General features: G+C 41.0%; 3 protein-coding genes across 3 annotated transcripts in view; all 3 read left to right on the top strand.

The window, feature by feature from the left end:
- The window catches only part of LOC310963831 (uncharacterized protein), a gene marked incomplete at its 3' end in the record, with an annotated part of 270,431 nt that overhangs the window by 174,714 nt on the left and 79,723 nt on the right, over positions 1-15,994 (top strand). The gene's annotated exons all lie outside the window — the stretch shown is intronic.
- sfrp2 (secreted frizzled-related protein 2) lies at positions 3,732-6,714 on the top strand. Its single transcript, XM_083927478.1, has 3 exons — positions 3,732-4,310; positions 4,548-4,628; positions 4,920-6,714. Exons 1-3 carry the CDS (start codon positions 3,809-3,811, stop codon positions 5,222-5,224), a joined length of 888 nt encoding a protein of 295 aa, XP_083783604.1. The 5' UTR covers positions 3,732-3,808; the 3' UTR covers positions 5,225-6,714.
- On the top strand, positions 11,271-14,758 carry tnip2 (TNFAIP3 interacting protein 2). Its single transcript, XM_083927430.1, has 6 exons — positions 11,271-11,703; positions 12,333-12,635; positions 12,796-12,879; positions 13,082-13,345; positions 13,488-13,604; positions 13,744-14,758. The coding sequence occupies exons 1-6, from the start codon at positions 11,392-11,394 to the stop codon at positions 14,035-14,037; spliced, it is 1,374 nt and encodes a 457-aa protein (XP_083783556.1). The 5' UTR covers positions 11,271-11,391; the 3' UTR covers positions 14,038-14,758.

The raw sequence follows: 15,994 nt of genomic DNA, 5'->3' as shown, positions 1-15,994 counted from the left end.
GTGATTGTTTTTGACAGTAGTGTAGCTCTCGATCCTTTATGAAAAAGAAAGAAAAAAGGGGTAAAGGGTGGATGGTAGTGGAGGGGAAAGAGAAAGAACGAGGGGTTACTGGGCTACAGATGCACCACTAGGCCCGACAAGCTGCGTCTCATTTTCACACAGAGTTGTAATGAAAACCCGCTGGGGTGACTTTAAGCACAGGCCTAGGATCAGCTTACCTCTATCCCGAGCCTCTGACCTTGACTGTGTGTGAAACCGTATTGTTAATGGAGACTGCATGTTATCTGTGTTTTTGAGAAACAAAGCCTGATGCTTGGTACGATGTGACCCTAGTTCCATTTATCCTCCTTTGGATCCTTTGCATCATTTGTAGACTCTGTTTCTCATCATTTCAAAAGACCAGCTGAAGTTTCCAGGATGTATCGCTTTGACTACTTTACCACATGTTTTATATACATCTGATGCCTCAACGCCCAAGTGTGGATCATGAGTGTGTTTACAGCTGATCACATTTAGTCGCCCAAGAAAGGTTAGCATGTGACCTGCCACACCACAGGTACAGTTTAGCCAGCTGACCTGCCGCTCAGCTGAAGGGAGTCCAGTTGCAGGTTAATAGGGGCCCTTAAATGGCAGTATATGTGTTTCTACAGAGACCTGAATACAATTAGCACACTTTGAAGGAAAGGGGATAAGAGGGGGACAGATGCCCCATAAAAACAACTTAAACCTTTGACACAGACTGAAGAATCAGTTGGGTCCCTGCTCTAGGGCTCTCATACATTCAGACCAACTGGCTCTACATGAAAAAATAACACAACCCTGCTCATTCATTTGAATACTGCAGAAGAAAAGCCAACACAGGGGCTATGGCAAAAAAAAAAAAATGCAGTGTTGTCTGACAACATGACATCATCCGGCAAGATGAGGTGGTGGCTAATCAAATACATTTAAACGCACATTCCTGGTAGATTACTTTGTAACATTGACATATTTCTCCAATTTTCTCTAAAATCATCTGAACAAATGATAATTGCCACTGTGATAACTTTTCAGAATTATATTATTGCGTTTCTGTATTATAAACTGCTTTGCAGCGTTTTGGCATCTGATAATCCTTCAGACTCACGGCTGACTCAAACTTCCTGGATCGGATTTCAGGTCTCACTGGTACCTAAAGCAACACCACCCCTCCACCAACGCAACTGTTTTCACCCTGAATGCCAGCTTAATTCTGACAGGCTTGGAAGATATTTTTTACTTTAAAGAAGCTATAACCTTTTTTTATATAACACAGGATCAAATCAGTCCACAGAGAATATTCAGCCAACTCTTCAGGTCCCACAACTCTACTTTTTTGATTCACTCTCACCACTCTCATAGCCCCAGTGGACTCTAAAAGCCCGTTTTATGTTACCTGGTTGGCACTAAATGGCAGACAGACATTGTTGGCAAGTAGCTTGGGAACATAGTGAAGCATTTAGCGTCTAAAGAGACGGATATTAGTTGGTGGAGACCATAGACTGTACATAAAGATGCACAGCTTGAAAGCTTTGCAAAACTGAAGCCAAAGCATCTTGACTACCCCCTGGTGGCTGGCTGCAATATAGCTCATAAGTCCCTCCCCCTCCATGTTAGCGGATGGGACATTGGCCAAACTAATAAGTCAAAGCACACCTCGAATGGATTATTCCCAAAGATGGTTTCTGTCATTATGGGTAGTTTTCTGTCAGGCTGATGTTTGTTCAAGTGTTCCTTTTTCTGATACATTCTGTTTTAATCAGTTATTTGATGCTATATAAACTGGGCGAAACATCATGATTGACAGCTGTGATCGACTCGTGATTGGTTGGGCGGGTGGTTTGGCTTCACTTTTGTTGAGTGGGAGAAAGTGAAGCTGCGTCGTCCATCTTTATATACAGTCTGTGGTGGAGACCAAAAACAGAGCTATAACATGTATGTGGACAATTCCCCTGAAGAAACAGTCCCTATATGAAAAGTGTTCCTAGCATGTTCTGTGTAGCATTACAACAACACAGTTTCTGGAAAAATATGTTGCTGTTGAATTTCTTTTTAATGATTTTTCGAAGCATTTGAGCACCAAGTATTAACCTCATTTCACCTCCAATTTAACCTTGCACTGTGGTGGAGAACTATATCTCATAAACTCTGCAAATAAAACCAATAACTGTCTGCATGGCTAGATACAAGTACAGTTAAGTGACAACACTTTTGTTGTTGTAACTGACCGCCTAAATATAAAGGGAAAGGCTTACTGGAAAGAAGCATTGTTGTAGCCTGCAGCTGTAGCAGTTACAATGTGTCTCTTGCTCTAGCTTTGCTCTCATGACTCAGACTCCTTTGTTAAGGAGTCGGGAAATACGATCTACAGCAGCGAAACAATCAAACACCTTATTCAAGGGTGCAGCACTTGATTCATGAAACACTATTTCTACGTCAGGTTCACGGAACCGTTTTTTATGCGCTCTGGCTTGTTTTCATACGGAAAGAGTAAGAAATGGGACCTATTCCGGCACACCTAGAGCTATAAACTTTAATGACAGGTTTAATTCAGAGAAAATAAACTATAACTGTGTTTTCTATTCAAATACCTTCTCCCACTACTTAGAACAAGTGACTCATAATCTTTTTGAATGGTTAATTAAGCTGCTGCGGAGCTACAGAGAGACTGAATTGTGACAATACAGGAATCAACATGTGGTACTTTGACTTAGATGAGTTTTAGAACAGATCAGTGCTCATTAATTAATTGCTTCTGGAAAACAAGAAGCTGCCGCTGAGTTTCCAGCTTCACAAATGGATTTCTGTTTACCATCATTGTATTTGGGGGGTGGCAGCAGAAGTCTCAGTGACACATGTCTCTAAATCTGGGTAAGTAAAAGCAAACATATCGGAATATCTAGAAACCGCAAGGGGTAAGAGGGAAAATATATTTCTGTAATTTGACTGAACTGACCCTTACAGCTAGAAATTCCACATGGAAGATTTAAGTGTTCACTCATTTCAGAGCAAGAGGAGGGTCAAGCCTGAGAAGAACCACGCTGCTGTCTGCAGACCAGACTGTAGCTCAAGGGGGTCTGTGAGCGGATAGGAGCCAGAGCTGCAGTGCGAGGAGGAGGCAGATTTGGTTTCACCCCTGGGTGTGCTGAGTGAAAGTCTGCTTCTCACACCAGGGCAGACAATATATCACCATGTGGTATGAACCTGCAGACTTGCCCAGAGGATTTCACCGCTGAACTCCTAATGATGGAAAATTAACGCTCCACTGAGCTGAGCTAAATGCCCCTACTGACAACATTCCCAAACTATTTACAGCGTGGCTCTAAAAACAGCAAGTTAAGGCATCACTCAGGATATATGGCTATTGATTTGGGTGTAATGAGGAAAACCTGTCAGGCACGTTTTGTTATGATTTCCATGAAGGACAGGAGATGAAATAGAGGTTGTTTTTTTTTAAAGAAAACTACTGGTGGTAAAATACTATGAGCTATAATTAGAAATCAAACATACCTGGAAGACCCAGAGGAGCAACAAGTGAGAATGTGGGCTTTTATTTTGACTGAGGAGATAAATTTGTCCACAATGTTTACCTGATATGAGGAAACCAAGCGCTGCATGGAGAAGGGGTCTTTACGCACAGCATAGAGACTCCTCCCAGACATGCCTGGAAGAAAACCTCTTGTTACAGTAGGAGCTGGCCACTGACAGAGACTCCATCCACGGTGACTGATGCTCAGCAACCCCTGATTAAGCAGTTATAGCCTGTTTGCAGGTTTCACGCGCATTCAAAATGAAAGCCTTTATTTCGACAGTGACAGTGCTGTGGGTGGTAACGCTACCCTGTATGGAAGCTATCCACGGATTGTACAATTTCGGCCAGCATGAATTATTCTACAAAAAGAATAACTGCAAGCCAATCCCTGCAAATCTCCTCCTGTGCCACGACATAGAGTACACAGAGATGCGCCTGCCGAACCTGCTCGGACACGAAACCATGAATGAAGTTCTGCAGCAAGCTTCGTCCTGGATCCCGCTGGTTCAGAAGCAATGTCACCCCGACACAAGAAAGTTCCTCTGCTCCCTTTTCGCTCCCGTCTGTCTGGACGATTTGGACGAGCCCATACAGCCGTGCAGGTCTCTGTGCGAGAGCGTCAAGAACGGCTGCGCGCCCGTGATGTCCGCGTTTGGCTTCCCTTGGCCAAAGATGTTGGACTGCGAACGATTCCCACTCGACAATGACCTGTGCATACCACCTGCAGGCATCGACAACTTTGTGCCAGTCACCAAAGAAGGTGAGACTTTGTTAAACTGTATTTTAGTAGCAGCTTTATCATTGTAAAGTATTGCGTATAAATGCCAAATACACACTTTTCGGCGCGTAAATAATAGATCATCCGCTCATCTGTCCACTGACTGCACCAGGATCCACTGTGATCACAACTGTTTACGCGTGTCCTACATACTTTGCACATTTTCTGTTGAATTGTGTCAGATTATGTAATATTCACCTTATCTAATTTATCTTCTAGTACCCAGAGTGTGTGATGCTTGCAAGGAAACGGATGAAAATGACAACGAAATTGTTGACAACCTGTGTAAGAACGACTTTGGTAAGTTCACCCCACTATTTGGTTTTAGCAGAATTTCCCATGGTGAAGTTCAGGGGGCCCGAGAGGCCATGAAGTGAGGTCTCAAGACCAATTCCACTGTTAAATGTGTTGAATTCAATAGAAAGTCCAAAGAAAGAATGTGCAATGTGACCAGGATTTCCCTTGATCTCCCTTATTGTCTGTATTTTAGCATTAAACCACATGGAAATATAAAAGGCCTCCTAACGTTGCTTGTCAAAAATGACCTCTATACAGATTTTGTGAAAACAAATGCCTTATTTTCTCTCCAAGCTCTGAAGATCAAAGTCAAGGAGATCTCCTACATAAACGGTGACACCAAAATAGTGCCGGAGAACAAGAGCAAGACCATCTACAAGCTGAACGGCGTGACCGAGCGTGACCTGAGGAAGACTGTGCTGTGGCTGAAGGACGGCCTGCAGTGCATCTGCGAGGAGATGAACGACATCCACGCTGCCTACCTGGTAATGGGCCAGAAGATGGACGGCCATCTGGTCATCACCTCGCTGAAGCGCTGGCAGAAGGGACAGCGAGAGTTCAAGAGGATTTCCCGCAGCATCCGCAAACTTCAGTGCTAAGGAGGGGGGAACAAACTGCATGTGTCACTGTTGAAGACAAAGTTTAGTTGAGCTCTTTCCAATTATCCCTTTCCAGTTGTCACAAAAGCTGCAATTACGGTTCATAGATTCCTCTCTAGATTCCCAAAACATGTTTCTTAGGCTGAAAATGCACCACTTCCTTTGTTTTCCATTGGTTTATAGTTAAAAATGCCCAATATCTTTAAAAAGAAAATGGCAACATAGAGCTTAACTGCTGGCTAACCCAACTCACAGTTCACAATCATACTTCTTCTGGATTTTCATGTTGTAAAAAGGTGCTGTGCCTCAATGCATTCATCAACAGGCCACGACATTCTTAAAACCACATCTTTAAGGGGCTGAATCACAAGTAAGCACAGAAAAAAAAACCTTTAAAATTGTCATTTTGTGAACAGATTTTTGTTTTCATCCATTAACTCCCACTCATTTTGCACTCAGTGAGCAGTGAGCGCCCCCTAGTGGCCACTGTTAAAGCAGTGTGTCCTTTCCTGGGGAGCTGCTTTTGCTGTCACCTCATTAATTGCACTCAGCTGGTATCCAAGGTGTAAAGGTATCCCTCATTACATGGTTCAAGTGAAAACTAGCAGAGCTTTAAATCCGGGATTTAAAAATGATTGAGTCTAAAGGGGAAAAAAAATCATTGGCAGATGTGGTTAACTGTTAAATCCTGCGACAGGGTGAGTTTAAGACATTTACCTTTCCTCTCTTTTTATCCCCTGGGATCTGCATCATGACCGAACACTTTATTTCATGGGGTAAAGTTGTTTGTTCAGGAATTATTCAAAACTCCTATAAGCAACATTTTAAATCACAAGGGTCAAAGACCTTAACGGCTTAACTCAAGTTAAATAAAAAGAGCTCTGGTGTGAGTTCCCCCACATAAGTATTGGCATCCTATAAAAAGCATTTGTCTGTCATTGTACAATTACTAATTCATATTGTGTGGTGCATATTGAGTGAAGCTGTGTGCATGTACATTAGTGTGAGGTTCAAAGTAAAAGTATGTGTTTTTGTATCCCTCCTGTTTTCTCAAGCAACAATGAGAGATAGCTGGCTATATTCTCTTTCTGTTCAACCTTTTAATACTCTTTAGTGATCTTTTTTGTACTTGAGCCGCTGCATTATTTTCTACCACAGTATGAAATGAATATTTTTTCTACTCCAGACTTTCATATGTCATTTGAACTTTTACGTTGAGCTTTGGTTTGCATCTTCATGCTGTTTGAGTGACACAAGTTGTTCGTTTTATCGTAGGCATTATTATAGAGGATGAATATCTGAGTTTTGGTTGGTAGTGTTGATTTGATGAGCAGTAACGTGTTAGGCGCAAATAATCAAGTGGTTGCGTGTGCGTGCGTGTGTGTGTGTGCAAAGTAAAATATTTTTTTGAAAGTATTACTGTGTAAATATGAAATACTGCCTTTTTATTCTTGTATAAAGTTTTCAGCGATTAAAAGCTGCCAACGATATGTTCTGTGAAGACTCTCTCTCTCTCTGTGTGTGTGTGTGTGTGTGTGTGTGTGTGTGTGTGTGTGTGTGTGTGTGTGTGTGTGTGTGTGTGTGTGTGTGTGTGTGTGTGTGTGTGTGTGTGTGTGTGTGTGTGTGTGTGTGTGTGTGTGTGTGTGTGTGTGTGTGTGTGTGTGTGTGTGTGTGTGTGTGTGTGTGTGTGTGTGTGTGTGTGTCGCAGGAAATCAATATATTCCCAAATAAAAGAGGAATAAAAAAATCATCCAAGCGGCCACAGTGTTAAGATGCAAAATCAACTTAAAATCTGTATTATGAAAGAAACGCCGCCATCTAGTGGAATCCAATGGCAGAATTTAGTTATTGTCATATTTGGATGAATAAGAGGCATTCGGTGGTGGTTTGCAACCTTCTGTATTCAGAGGTTTGGGTTTTTTTTACGTATTCCATGAGAATTACCACTTTTACAATTATGGGCTTATAATGCTAAATAAAGCTTAGTCTGTAGGCAGAGTGTCTGTGCACATATTGCACATATCTACATGTTTTCCAAGTGTTGCATATTTTAACACACTCCTGAGAAATGAATGGCACTTTTTATTATAAATTAGTTTTTCAGTACTTTGATTACTTTATTGTCCCGCTCACAAACTCTGAGTCTAAACGAGACGAGAGGCTTTTAAAATAATCTGACGGGTAATTTCATTGAGGGAATAAAAGATAGAAGATACTTATTGTCTTTGCTCATAAACTTATTGGAAACGTGTAAATGTATGTGCTATTGTTTTCATGTAATATTACTGGTCACATTTTTACGAACCTTTGAGAAATGTCTATTTTGTCCATGTGTGTGATATTAAAAACTTTATTAACCTTTTTACTGAATAGCCAAAAATGTTCCCTACATCCTCAGACAATTACACATTTGGAAACATCAAAGTCAGGCTGCAACTAAGAATTATTTTTATGATTTATGACTGATTATTTTTTTTTAAAACATTTAATTTGTCTGTAAAATGTCAGAAAATAGTGAAACGTCTGTCAGTCTGAGTAAAAGGCGTCGTAAATGGTGTGGCCAAAAATAAATAAAAAAAATTCTGTGTAAAGGGAATATAAATTGAGACACATCAGATTCTCACATCTGAGAGGCTCAAACCAGCAAATGTTGAGCTTTTTTAATTGAATTATCAAATATGTCAATCAGTATTGTCAGACTACAACAAACTACACTTGCAGGTCTACTTAACTTGTGTTGTGCATGCAGTAAAAATGTAGGTTCATCTGAGTCATCCAGGTAGTACAATACCTGGATGACTCAGCATTATACCAAAAGGCAGGGATGTGAGACCAAGTCCAGAGCACACCAAGTCCAGTTCAAGAAGCAATAGTCTTTCCAATACTAATATACTAAAATAAGGTGTTAGAATGGATATTTAAACCAGATGTATCTATTTAACGTCAAACTAATAAATACAATGTTCTACACAACTGATCCCACATCAGCAGCAGCCAACAAGAACTTGGAACAGTTCTCCATAGCCGAGTCCAACAAGGCCAAGACCAGTGCAAGTGGACTCAAGTCTGAGACACATGTACTAAAGCCCTATCAACAGGTCAAAATCACCCTGGATTTCCGAGGGTAAAGTCTTTTGCCACTTGTCCAAAAGGCTTAACCGGTGGTTGGAAGTCCCAGGACTTTCCGCCTCTCTGGGTTCAGCACGCCGTCACGTAGCAGACCTTTATTGGAGTTGCATGATCAAGGTGTGTCTAAAAGTGAAACCAAATAAGGAGTGTCAGGATGGCATTTAAATCATCAGGCTACCTATATTCAGAGTCCTGTCAGTGTCCCCTGAGGGAAGGGAAGTCACATTCACTGGCCTTAAAGCTTCACTTGAAATTCCCCCCAGCACCTCTTTCTGCATGGTTTTTACACACTTCACACCTTGATCGCTGGTCTGACAGCTGTCACATGACTGCCATGTGACCTCAATGACTCACCTCCGTGCGCCCTCATGTGACATTATGGTGCCATTGACCCAGAAATACCTGGGACTCCCCACAGGCCAGTAGAACTGATGAGGACTCTCATATGAAAGGTCTTTAACTCTACCTACAGTCTAGACGGTAGTTTCATTTTGACCAGATAATTATTAAAAGTACAGTGTTTGTGTGTGTGTGTGTGTGTGTGTGGGTGGTCCAGGGTCTAACTCTGGAGGAAATGGAGTTTTACACTAACTATTTTTAAGTTAACAATAGGTCATGTGTATGAAGTATTATGCATTTAGCTGCATGTCTGACTATATCCTCAATTCAAAGCCTAACTGTGCCTGCGAATGAACTTTAGCTAGATGCCTTACATGCGCAGTTGTGGAATAAAACTTATGTAGGCTTACATTTTCTGGACTTACTATTTATTAAACTATTTAAATTAAGTTAATTCATTTATTTTTAACCATACTGGACTGAAAAATTATCACAAAGATGCTAAGTGACCACAAGTAAAACAACCCAAAATGACTATCAATCTGTTTAAGTCGTGACATAACGTCCTTTTTAAAATATGATTTCCAGGTCCAAGCCGGCCCGAGCAGCGTATCTCTACAACGCCGTAGTGCCGTGTTCCCTGTTGTTTGAACAGATCTGAGTTTTTAAAAAAACAACGTAATTGTCATTTTACCTCTCTTATTGATGATGTCTAACTGACAAAATAAGTGATCGTAATTGTTCACATATTCGGCCATTGTTGTCTATGGTTTCAACGGAGCCTTTGGACCCGGAAATCGTATTTTGAAAGGGTGTTACGTCAGACTTAACGGCCGGATAGGGATGCAAAACCACGAAGAGATACTAAATGACTGAAAATGGACACAAAATGACCTCAAAGGGGGGGAGAAAAAACAATAACAGACGTGCAAAATGATTAAAAATGGATAAAATGACCACAAAGAGAAACAAAACAACATAGAAACATAAAACATCAACTCAAGTGCCATGAGTTTGTTGTGTTTTTGTTTCTGGCCGCTACAGTAAATCAAATTTCCCCTCAAGGGACAATAAGACTCTCAACTGAAGTGATGTCACAATGGCATTATAATTACTATAAATATTGAATTTGTTACAGTAAGGGATGTTTAGTGCTTTTTCCAAAATTTCAGAAAGCAGAAATGCCCCCACAGGATTATTTGGAGATGTATACAATGGTCAGTGATGGTGCATGAATCAGCCTCAGTCTGGACAGCTGTGATACAGTCACACACTCACTGCTGTGGTGGCCGCAACTGCGCAACTCAGACTGCTCAACAGAAATATTACATATTACCTCATCATGAGAAGACAATTTGATGCCTCCACAATTTTATGGGAGAAATCAATACCTTTTTAAGAATATGGGGAATTTGTTGTGACACTCCAAATGCACTTATGTGACGTTTAGAGGGACGGATGCGTGGAAACCCTGTAAACTATTGTTGGGGAAATGTAATGTTTGTTTGTTTTGTTCTTAAATTAGTGTTTGTTGTTGTTGTTCCATGCAAAATGTTAGCTAATGCTTATTATAGGGGACTTCATGTATTTATTTGAAGCTACTTTCTGTTGTTGTAGCCTACAATGACCATTTTTGAAAACAGTTTTGTTAATGCGATGCATGCTATGAGCGTTACTTTTTATTTTCCTCTCACACCCAGGCTGTGCGGCATAAAGTAAAACACTCTTTCATAGGAGCACTTCTTGTTGTTTACACTTTAGCGACTCATTTGCTATTTGCCATTAAAAAAACAGTGATGGAAGAAGTACTCAGAGCTTTTACTTCAGTAAAAGTAGTAATGCCACACTGTGGAAATACTGCTACAGGTAAAAGTCCTGCATTTAAAATGTTACTTGGTAAAAGAACAAAAGTATCAGCATCAAAATGTACAAAAAGGGCTCCTTGTGCAGAACGGTCTATTTCAGAATATTAGATTATTGGATTATAATTAGTGGTAGATTCCTGTAAATATCACTTTAATGTTGCAGCTGATAAAGATGAGGCTGATTTTATTTACTTTATATTTTCGTGTGTAGCTTAATCTATAACAATGTTGTTTCATTGTTGATAATACTTTCATTTTAATAATCTGAATCTGTAAAGTAACTAAAAGAAATGTAGTGGACTAGAAGTATAAAGTAGATTAAAGTTGAATTACTCAAGTAAAGTACCTCAAAATTGTACTTGAGTAAATGTACTTAGTTACTTTCCCCTGTCAAAAAGAGAGTGCTGTAGTTTACGGCGGTTTTGAAGGCAGCACAACGGTCCTCTCTCCCAGCCGTTGGTTGCAGCTAGCTTAAACTTCTTTAGCTTCTACGTGACATTTGCGTCTCTTTTGTGTTATTTAAAGCTAAAAAAGCGCATTTTCACCTCTTCAAATGACGGTCGACGGTGAATCTTTGAAAGCAGGCAGGGCTCACAGTTTGACGAAGCTCAAAAAAAAAAAAAAAACTCCGCGGGGAAGTTCCCTAGGAAATCCCCCAAAGACTTCGGGGATATTATTCTCGACACCGATGCTGCGCCAGACCTTCCGACACAATCCACCGTCCTCGGTCCAGTTCTGAAAAAGACCCAGGAGCTCGAAGCACATGCGTCAAATGCTGGATTATTATTATTATCATTAAAAAAAAAAACATCCACCTGTCAACATCTACAAACTATGGATAGTATAAACTCTGAGAACGACATGCTGAAAGACAAACTCCGGAGCTGCAGCACGCTGAATACTTTGTATCATGAGACTCGGCAGGAAATCGACCTCCTGAACAAACAGATCTATGTTAAGGACAATATCATCGCAGATTTGAAAGCGAGGCTGGGGAGGTACGAGAGGATCTACATGACCGTGGGGGATAACGAGTCTGTGGTCATCGGGCCGTCCAAGTCTTTGCTGGAGAGCTTGTGTCAAGAAATATGCAAACTGAAACAGAAGAGGAACGACATGGAGTTCAAGGCATCGCGACAAACCGAGGTAATAAATCATGTTAAACTCTTATAAATATGTGTTTAATATAATGGCTGGTTGTAAAAACAGGTCTGTTACATACAGGTGCACGTTCTGCAAGGGTTGTGGCTGTAATTAATACCCTTTAAAAACCCTTAAATCCACATTTCAGTACTGATCTCTTTATTATTGTCATCCTGCTGGGGGTTATGGATTTGAAATGTAGGTTATTGTGATTTATTTACTGGAAATATAATTAAAGACTGCCTCAGAGATGCTGTATAAGTGGACACATGATTGAAATAATATCAAATATGGGAAGCAATGAATTCAATTGCATTTTATTAATAGTGCCAAATCATAAATCTCAAGACTTTACACATAGGGAATGTCTAGACCACACTCTGGCTTATTTATGATTTATAGAGACTCAACAGTTCCCCCATGAGCAACAGCGAGTCGCACTATTATTATTATTAATATCTATATACAGTATTTATCCAGCAATCTCGTGCACACAGTGGCAACAACAACCTTTTTAACAGGGGTTAATAAGAATACGGTATTTTAATTGTACATTTGTGTATATTTTAATACATAAACCATTACAAACTCATGTGGTCATGCAATGAATCTCTCCCCGTCTTCCTCCCCAGGAGATCCAGAGGCTGAATGTGCAGCTCCGAGAGAAGGAGCTGGAGTGTGAGCGTCTCAGGTGTCAGCCGGACCACGAGAAGGACCAGGAGATCCACGGGCTGCGGTTGGCCCTGGAGGAGAGGGAGCGGTCCGAGGCCACCAGAGCCGTACTCTGCACATCCCTGGCGGAGGAGGCCGACCAGCTGCGCAGCCAGCTTGGCGCGACGGTAAAGGTGTGCCAGGAGCTGCTGACCAGGCTGGAGAAAGATAAGAAGGGTGCAGGAGAAGTGGAGGATGTGGCTCAGCAGCAAAAGTCTCAGGAGGTGTGTGACTCTTGGGCTCTATTGGACATGTTTTTGTATACTTTCTGGGGTGCCTTTATTTACTCGTGCATTGGACTTTTTAATGCAATGCGAGCACCTTTTTTTTATTTTAAAGGGCCCTGATTTTAACTCTCTTCCCGCTGTTTTTTTTTTTTTATAGATGACCTCGGAAAAGAGTGGTGTCAACGCCCAAATCTGTCAACTTCAGGAGGAAAATCAACAGCTAAAGCAGCGAGTGGCATATGTAAGTCTTCACCTAGAACAAGTTTACAAAAAACAAACATTTATGCAAGATATTAAGGTGGTGGTGTTGTCTTCTTAGAAAATACATTAACCCTGTCTTCTAAATTCAACACTAATGTGCTCACATTCAGTATCAGAGGGAAATACAGAACCGAGCACCTGATCAGAAGGTCTAACCTCTTTGTTGTCATTCCTTATTTTAGGTACAAAGTCTGAATACTCAATGGCAGAAGTATGACTCCAGCAGGGAGGACTATATCAGAGGTCTGTGTCAGAGGCTGAAGGAGACCTCTGGGCAGGGCTTGATGCCTGGGCTTGGCTCTGTAAGCACCGGGTTGCTTCATCAGGAGATTTCCAGGCTCAACGGCTTACTGGAGGAGAAGATGAGCGAGTGTGCACGGCTGAGTAGAGGAGTGGAGAAGATAAGCCGGCAAGATCAAGAGCGCATCCAGACTCTGGAGCAGCAGGTTGGTGCCACATCGTGGTCTCGGTACATCTCTGTAATTTGCTATGTGGAATGTGAGATTTAATCTGTTAGAGTTTGACAGCTTACAGCTCTTGAGGCATCTGATGTTTGAAGACTAAAGGTTCTTTCTTTTCCCAAATCAGGTCCTCATCTACGCAGACGACTTTAAGTCAGAGCGTGCCGACAGAGAGCGAGCACAGGGCCAGATCCAAGACCTGAAGGAGCAGGTTTATCAGTTGAAACAGCAGCTACACAAACATGTAAGACAACAGCCCTTTTTCAAAATGTACATTTAAAATTAAAATAAAAAGAGTGCATCTTTTGGATACATTCACTTGCATATATCGCCATGTGTTGGCCTTTGCAATCCTAACAGTGTATGTACATAATTGTCCTCAGCAGGGAGCAAGCAGAGAGAACAGAGAAGTGGTTCCCATGTGTCGTGTGCACATAGGACATAGGATCTCCTCGAGGCGACACAAGGACTCTTCAGAGCCTCTGTTGAGGACCACTGCTGAGATGCAGCAACAGCCTGCAGCTGCCGCACCAGCAGCAGCAACAACAACATCGAGCCCCGCGTGGAACGAATGCCCAGGCCTGTCAGAGTTACAGTGCCCTAGATGCCTCGCCACGTTCAGCGACACAGACGCTGCGGAGTACCTGAACCATTGTGAAGAGTGTGCCAGACTATAAACGGAACAACACTCATTTTGGGAAAGACACTTATCTCTCGCTGACAGTAACTGAACACTGAAGAGCAGCACTACACGGCAGAAAATAACCTGAGTGGAGTTTCCAGTTCGGAGAGACTTGACTACAAATGAAACGACTAACTTGAGATGTTTGTACATAGTGAAGCAAAACTGTACAACCCAAAGTTCCCCCGTTGTAAGAGAAATGAGTTCATCAGGCTTTTCTACGTCTGCATTGTTAAAAAAATCCAGTGTCAGGTTCTTAGTGTCCTCCTGTGGCAATGCGGGATATTGTTGTGGTGGGAAAGTGGATGCCAATGCAATATATCAAATATCATATACCTCAACATGTCAAATTACAAACTTGTTGCACTTTCTTGACATTTAGAGATTCATGACGCATAAGCTTATAATGTGGTGCTATTAGTTGTTTATTTTTTTGATTGAACTTTACATATTTCTGTCCTGTAAATTATATATTCTTAATAACAGATTTAAAATATCTAACTATTATATTAATATTTATTCTCTTTGCATAAATAATTGGAAAGGGCACAGCATTTGTTTAATGCAATGTTTTGTTGCCTTATTTTCCACCAAAGCCATGAAAATGTTTTTTCCTGGTAAACGTTTGGGATCAAAAATGTTAAATACATTACAAATGGAAAATATATATATTTTATTCACTTTTTGTAACAGTTTATGTACAGATTGCATCCCAACTGACAATAATATGCTTATTTTTGGAGATCCTGTGCTGTTTTTCTTGAGCTGGCACATTATTTTTGTAATAAAAGACAGTTTACCCACACTTTATCTTATCGCGTGGTGTATTTTAATTCTTGAGACAGTCTGCAGCCTCAAGCAGTAACCACAGATCATAGCCTAACCACGAAAATGTTGGCACTGCTTAATCTAAGTCTGTGTGCATGTCTTTTTAGTGTGTGTTTGTGTGTGTGTCCATCTGTGTCACGTGTATGTGCTTGAGCGCGGTGGAAAACCCCTTCCCAGTGTTGCCTGAATGGGCACGCTGTACTGTCACAGCCATATTCTCAGCTGTTGTGTGGCTGAAGCAAACACTACAGGGGTACTGAGACGACCAGAGAAATATGGTAGCTCAAGTTACATCCAAGAACCGTCTGCAGATCAGTAAGTGACCGAAACATTCTGCAGTCAGTCGCCGTGACGTCTCCATTTGACACACACAGGCCGATAGTACCGTTTGGTGAATCAGTTGTCATGAGGTATATGTAGTGAGCACAGGAAGCTGGACATCCCCTGTTTAAAAGGAAGTAGGCAGTTGCAGTGAACAGCAAAGACGCAGCCAAAACAAATGTGTTCTTTGCTGTATTGTGTTACTTTTGTTTGTTTTTTACAGACAATGGCTCATTTAAAAGAAGACGCAACAGATGCTTCTAATAAATGAAAAGGTTTATCCATGACCAACTGATTATTTTAGCTCATGTTGGAAAGCTACCTAAATATTGCTGGGTGTCTGTAATTGTATGACTCTTATTTACTTATATAACGGTAAATCTGGTTGCTATTTAGCAAAATGTGTAGTCTCACTTTCAATTTTTATTACATATTATATTTCTATAGTATTTTCTTTCTTACCAAGAGTCAGATGAAAAGATTGATGCCACTCATGTCTGTACAGTTAGCTACCGCAAGTAGTTGGTTAGCTTAGAATAAAAGAAACACAGTAAATGAGAAAATGTCTGGCACACTTGTTCGGATTAAACACACAATATAATTTATTAATCAGTGAGCTTTAGAGGTACCCTAGAGATCCAGGGACACCACTAGAAAATTTCAATTAGCTCTGCCGCTGCCTCTAGGAACGAACCATTGGAGCTTGTTAACAATGTCAGAAAATCACCGATCACCAATCAAACTGAACTATCTGTTATGAGCCGTAGCTTCGGGACGTAGCTTCTACGTCGAGGTCCGTTTCC

The sequence above is a fragment of the Echiichthys vipera genome, assembly GCF_963691815.1.
Source record: "Echiichthys vipera genome assembly, chromosome: 2".
Classification (NCBI taxonomy): domain Eukaryota; kingdom Metazoa; phylum Chordata; class Actinopteri; order Perciformes; family Trachinidae; genus Echiichthys; species Echiichthys vipera.
Note: the sequence above shows the minus strand (reverse complement) of the source record. Positions and strands in the feature narration are given on the sequence as shown.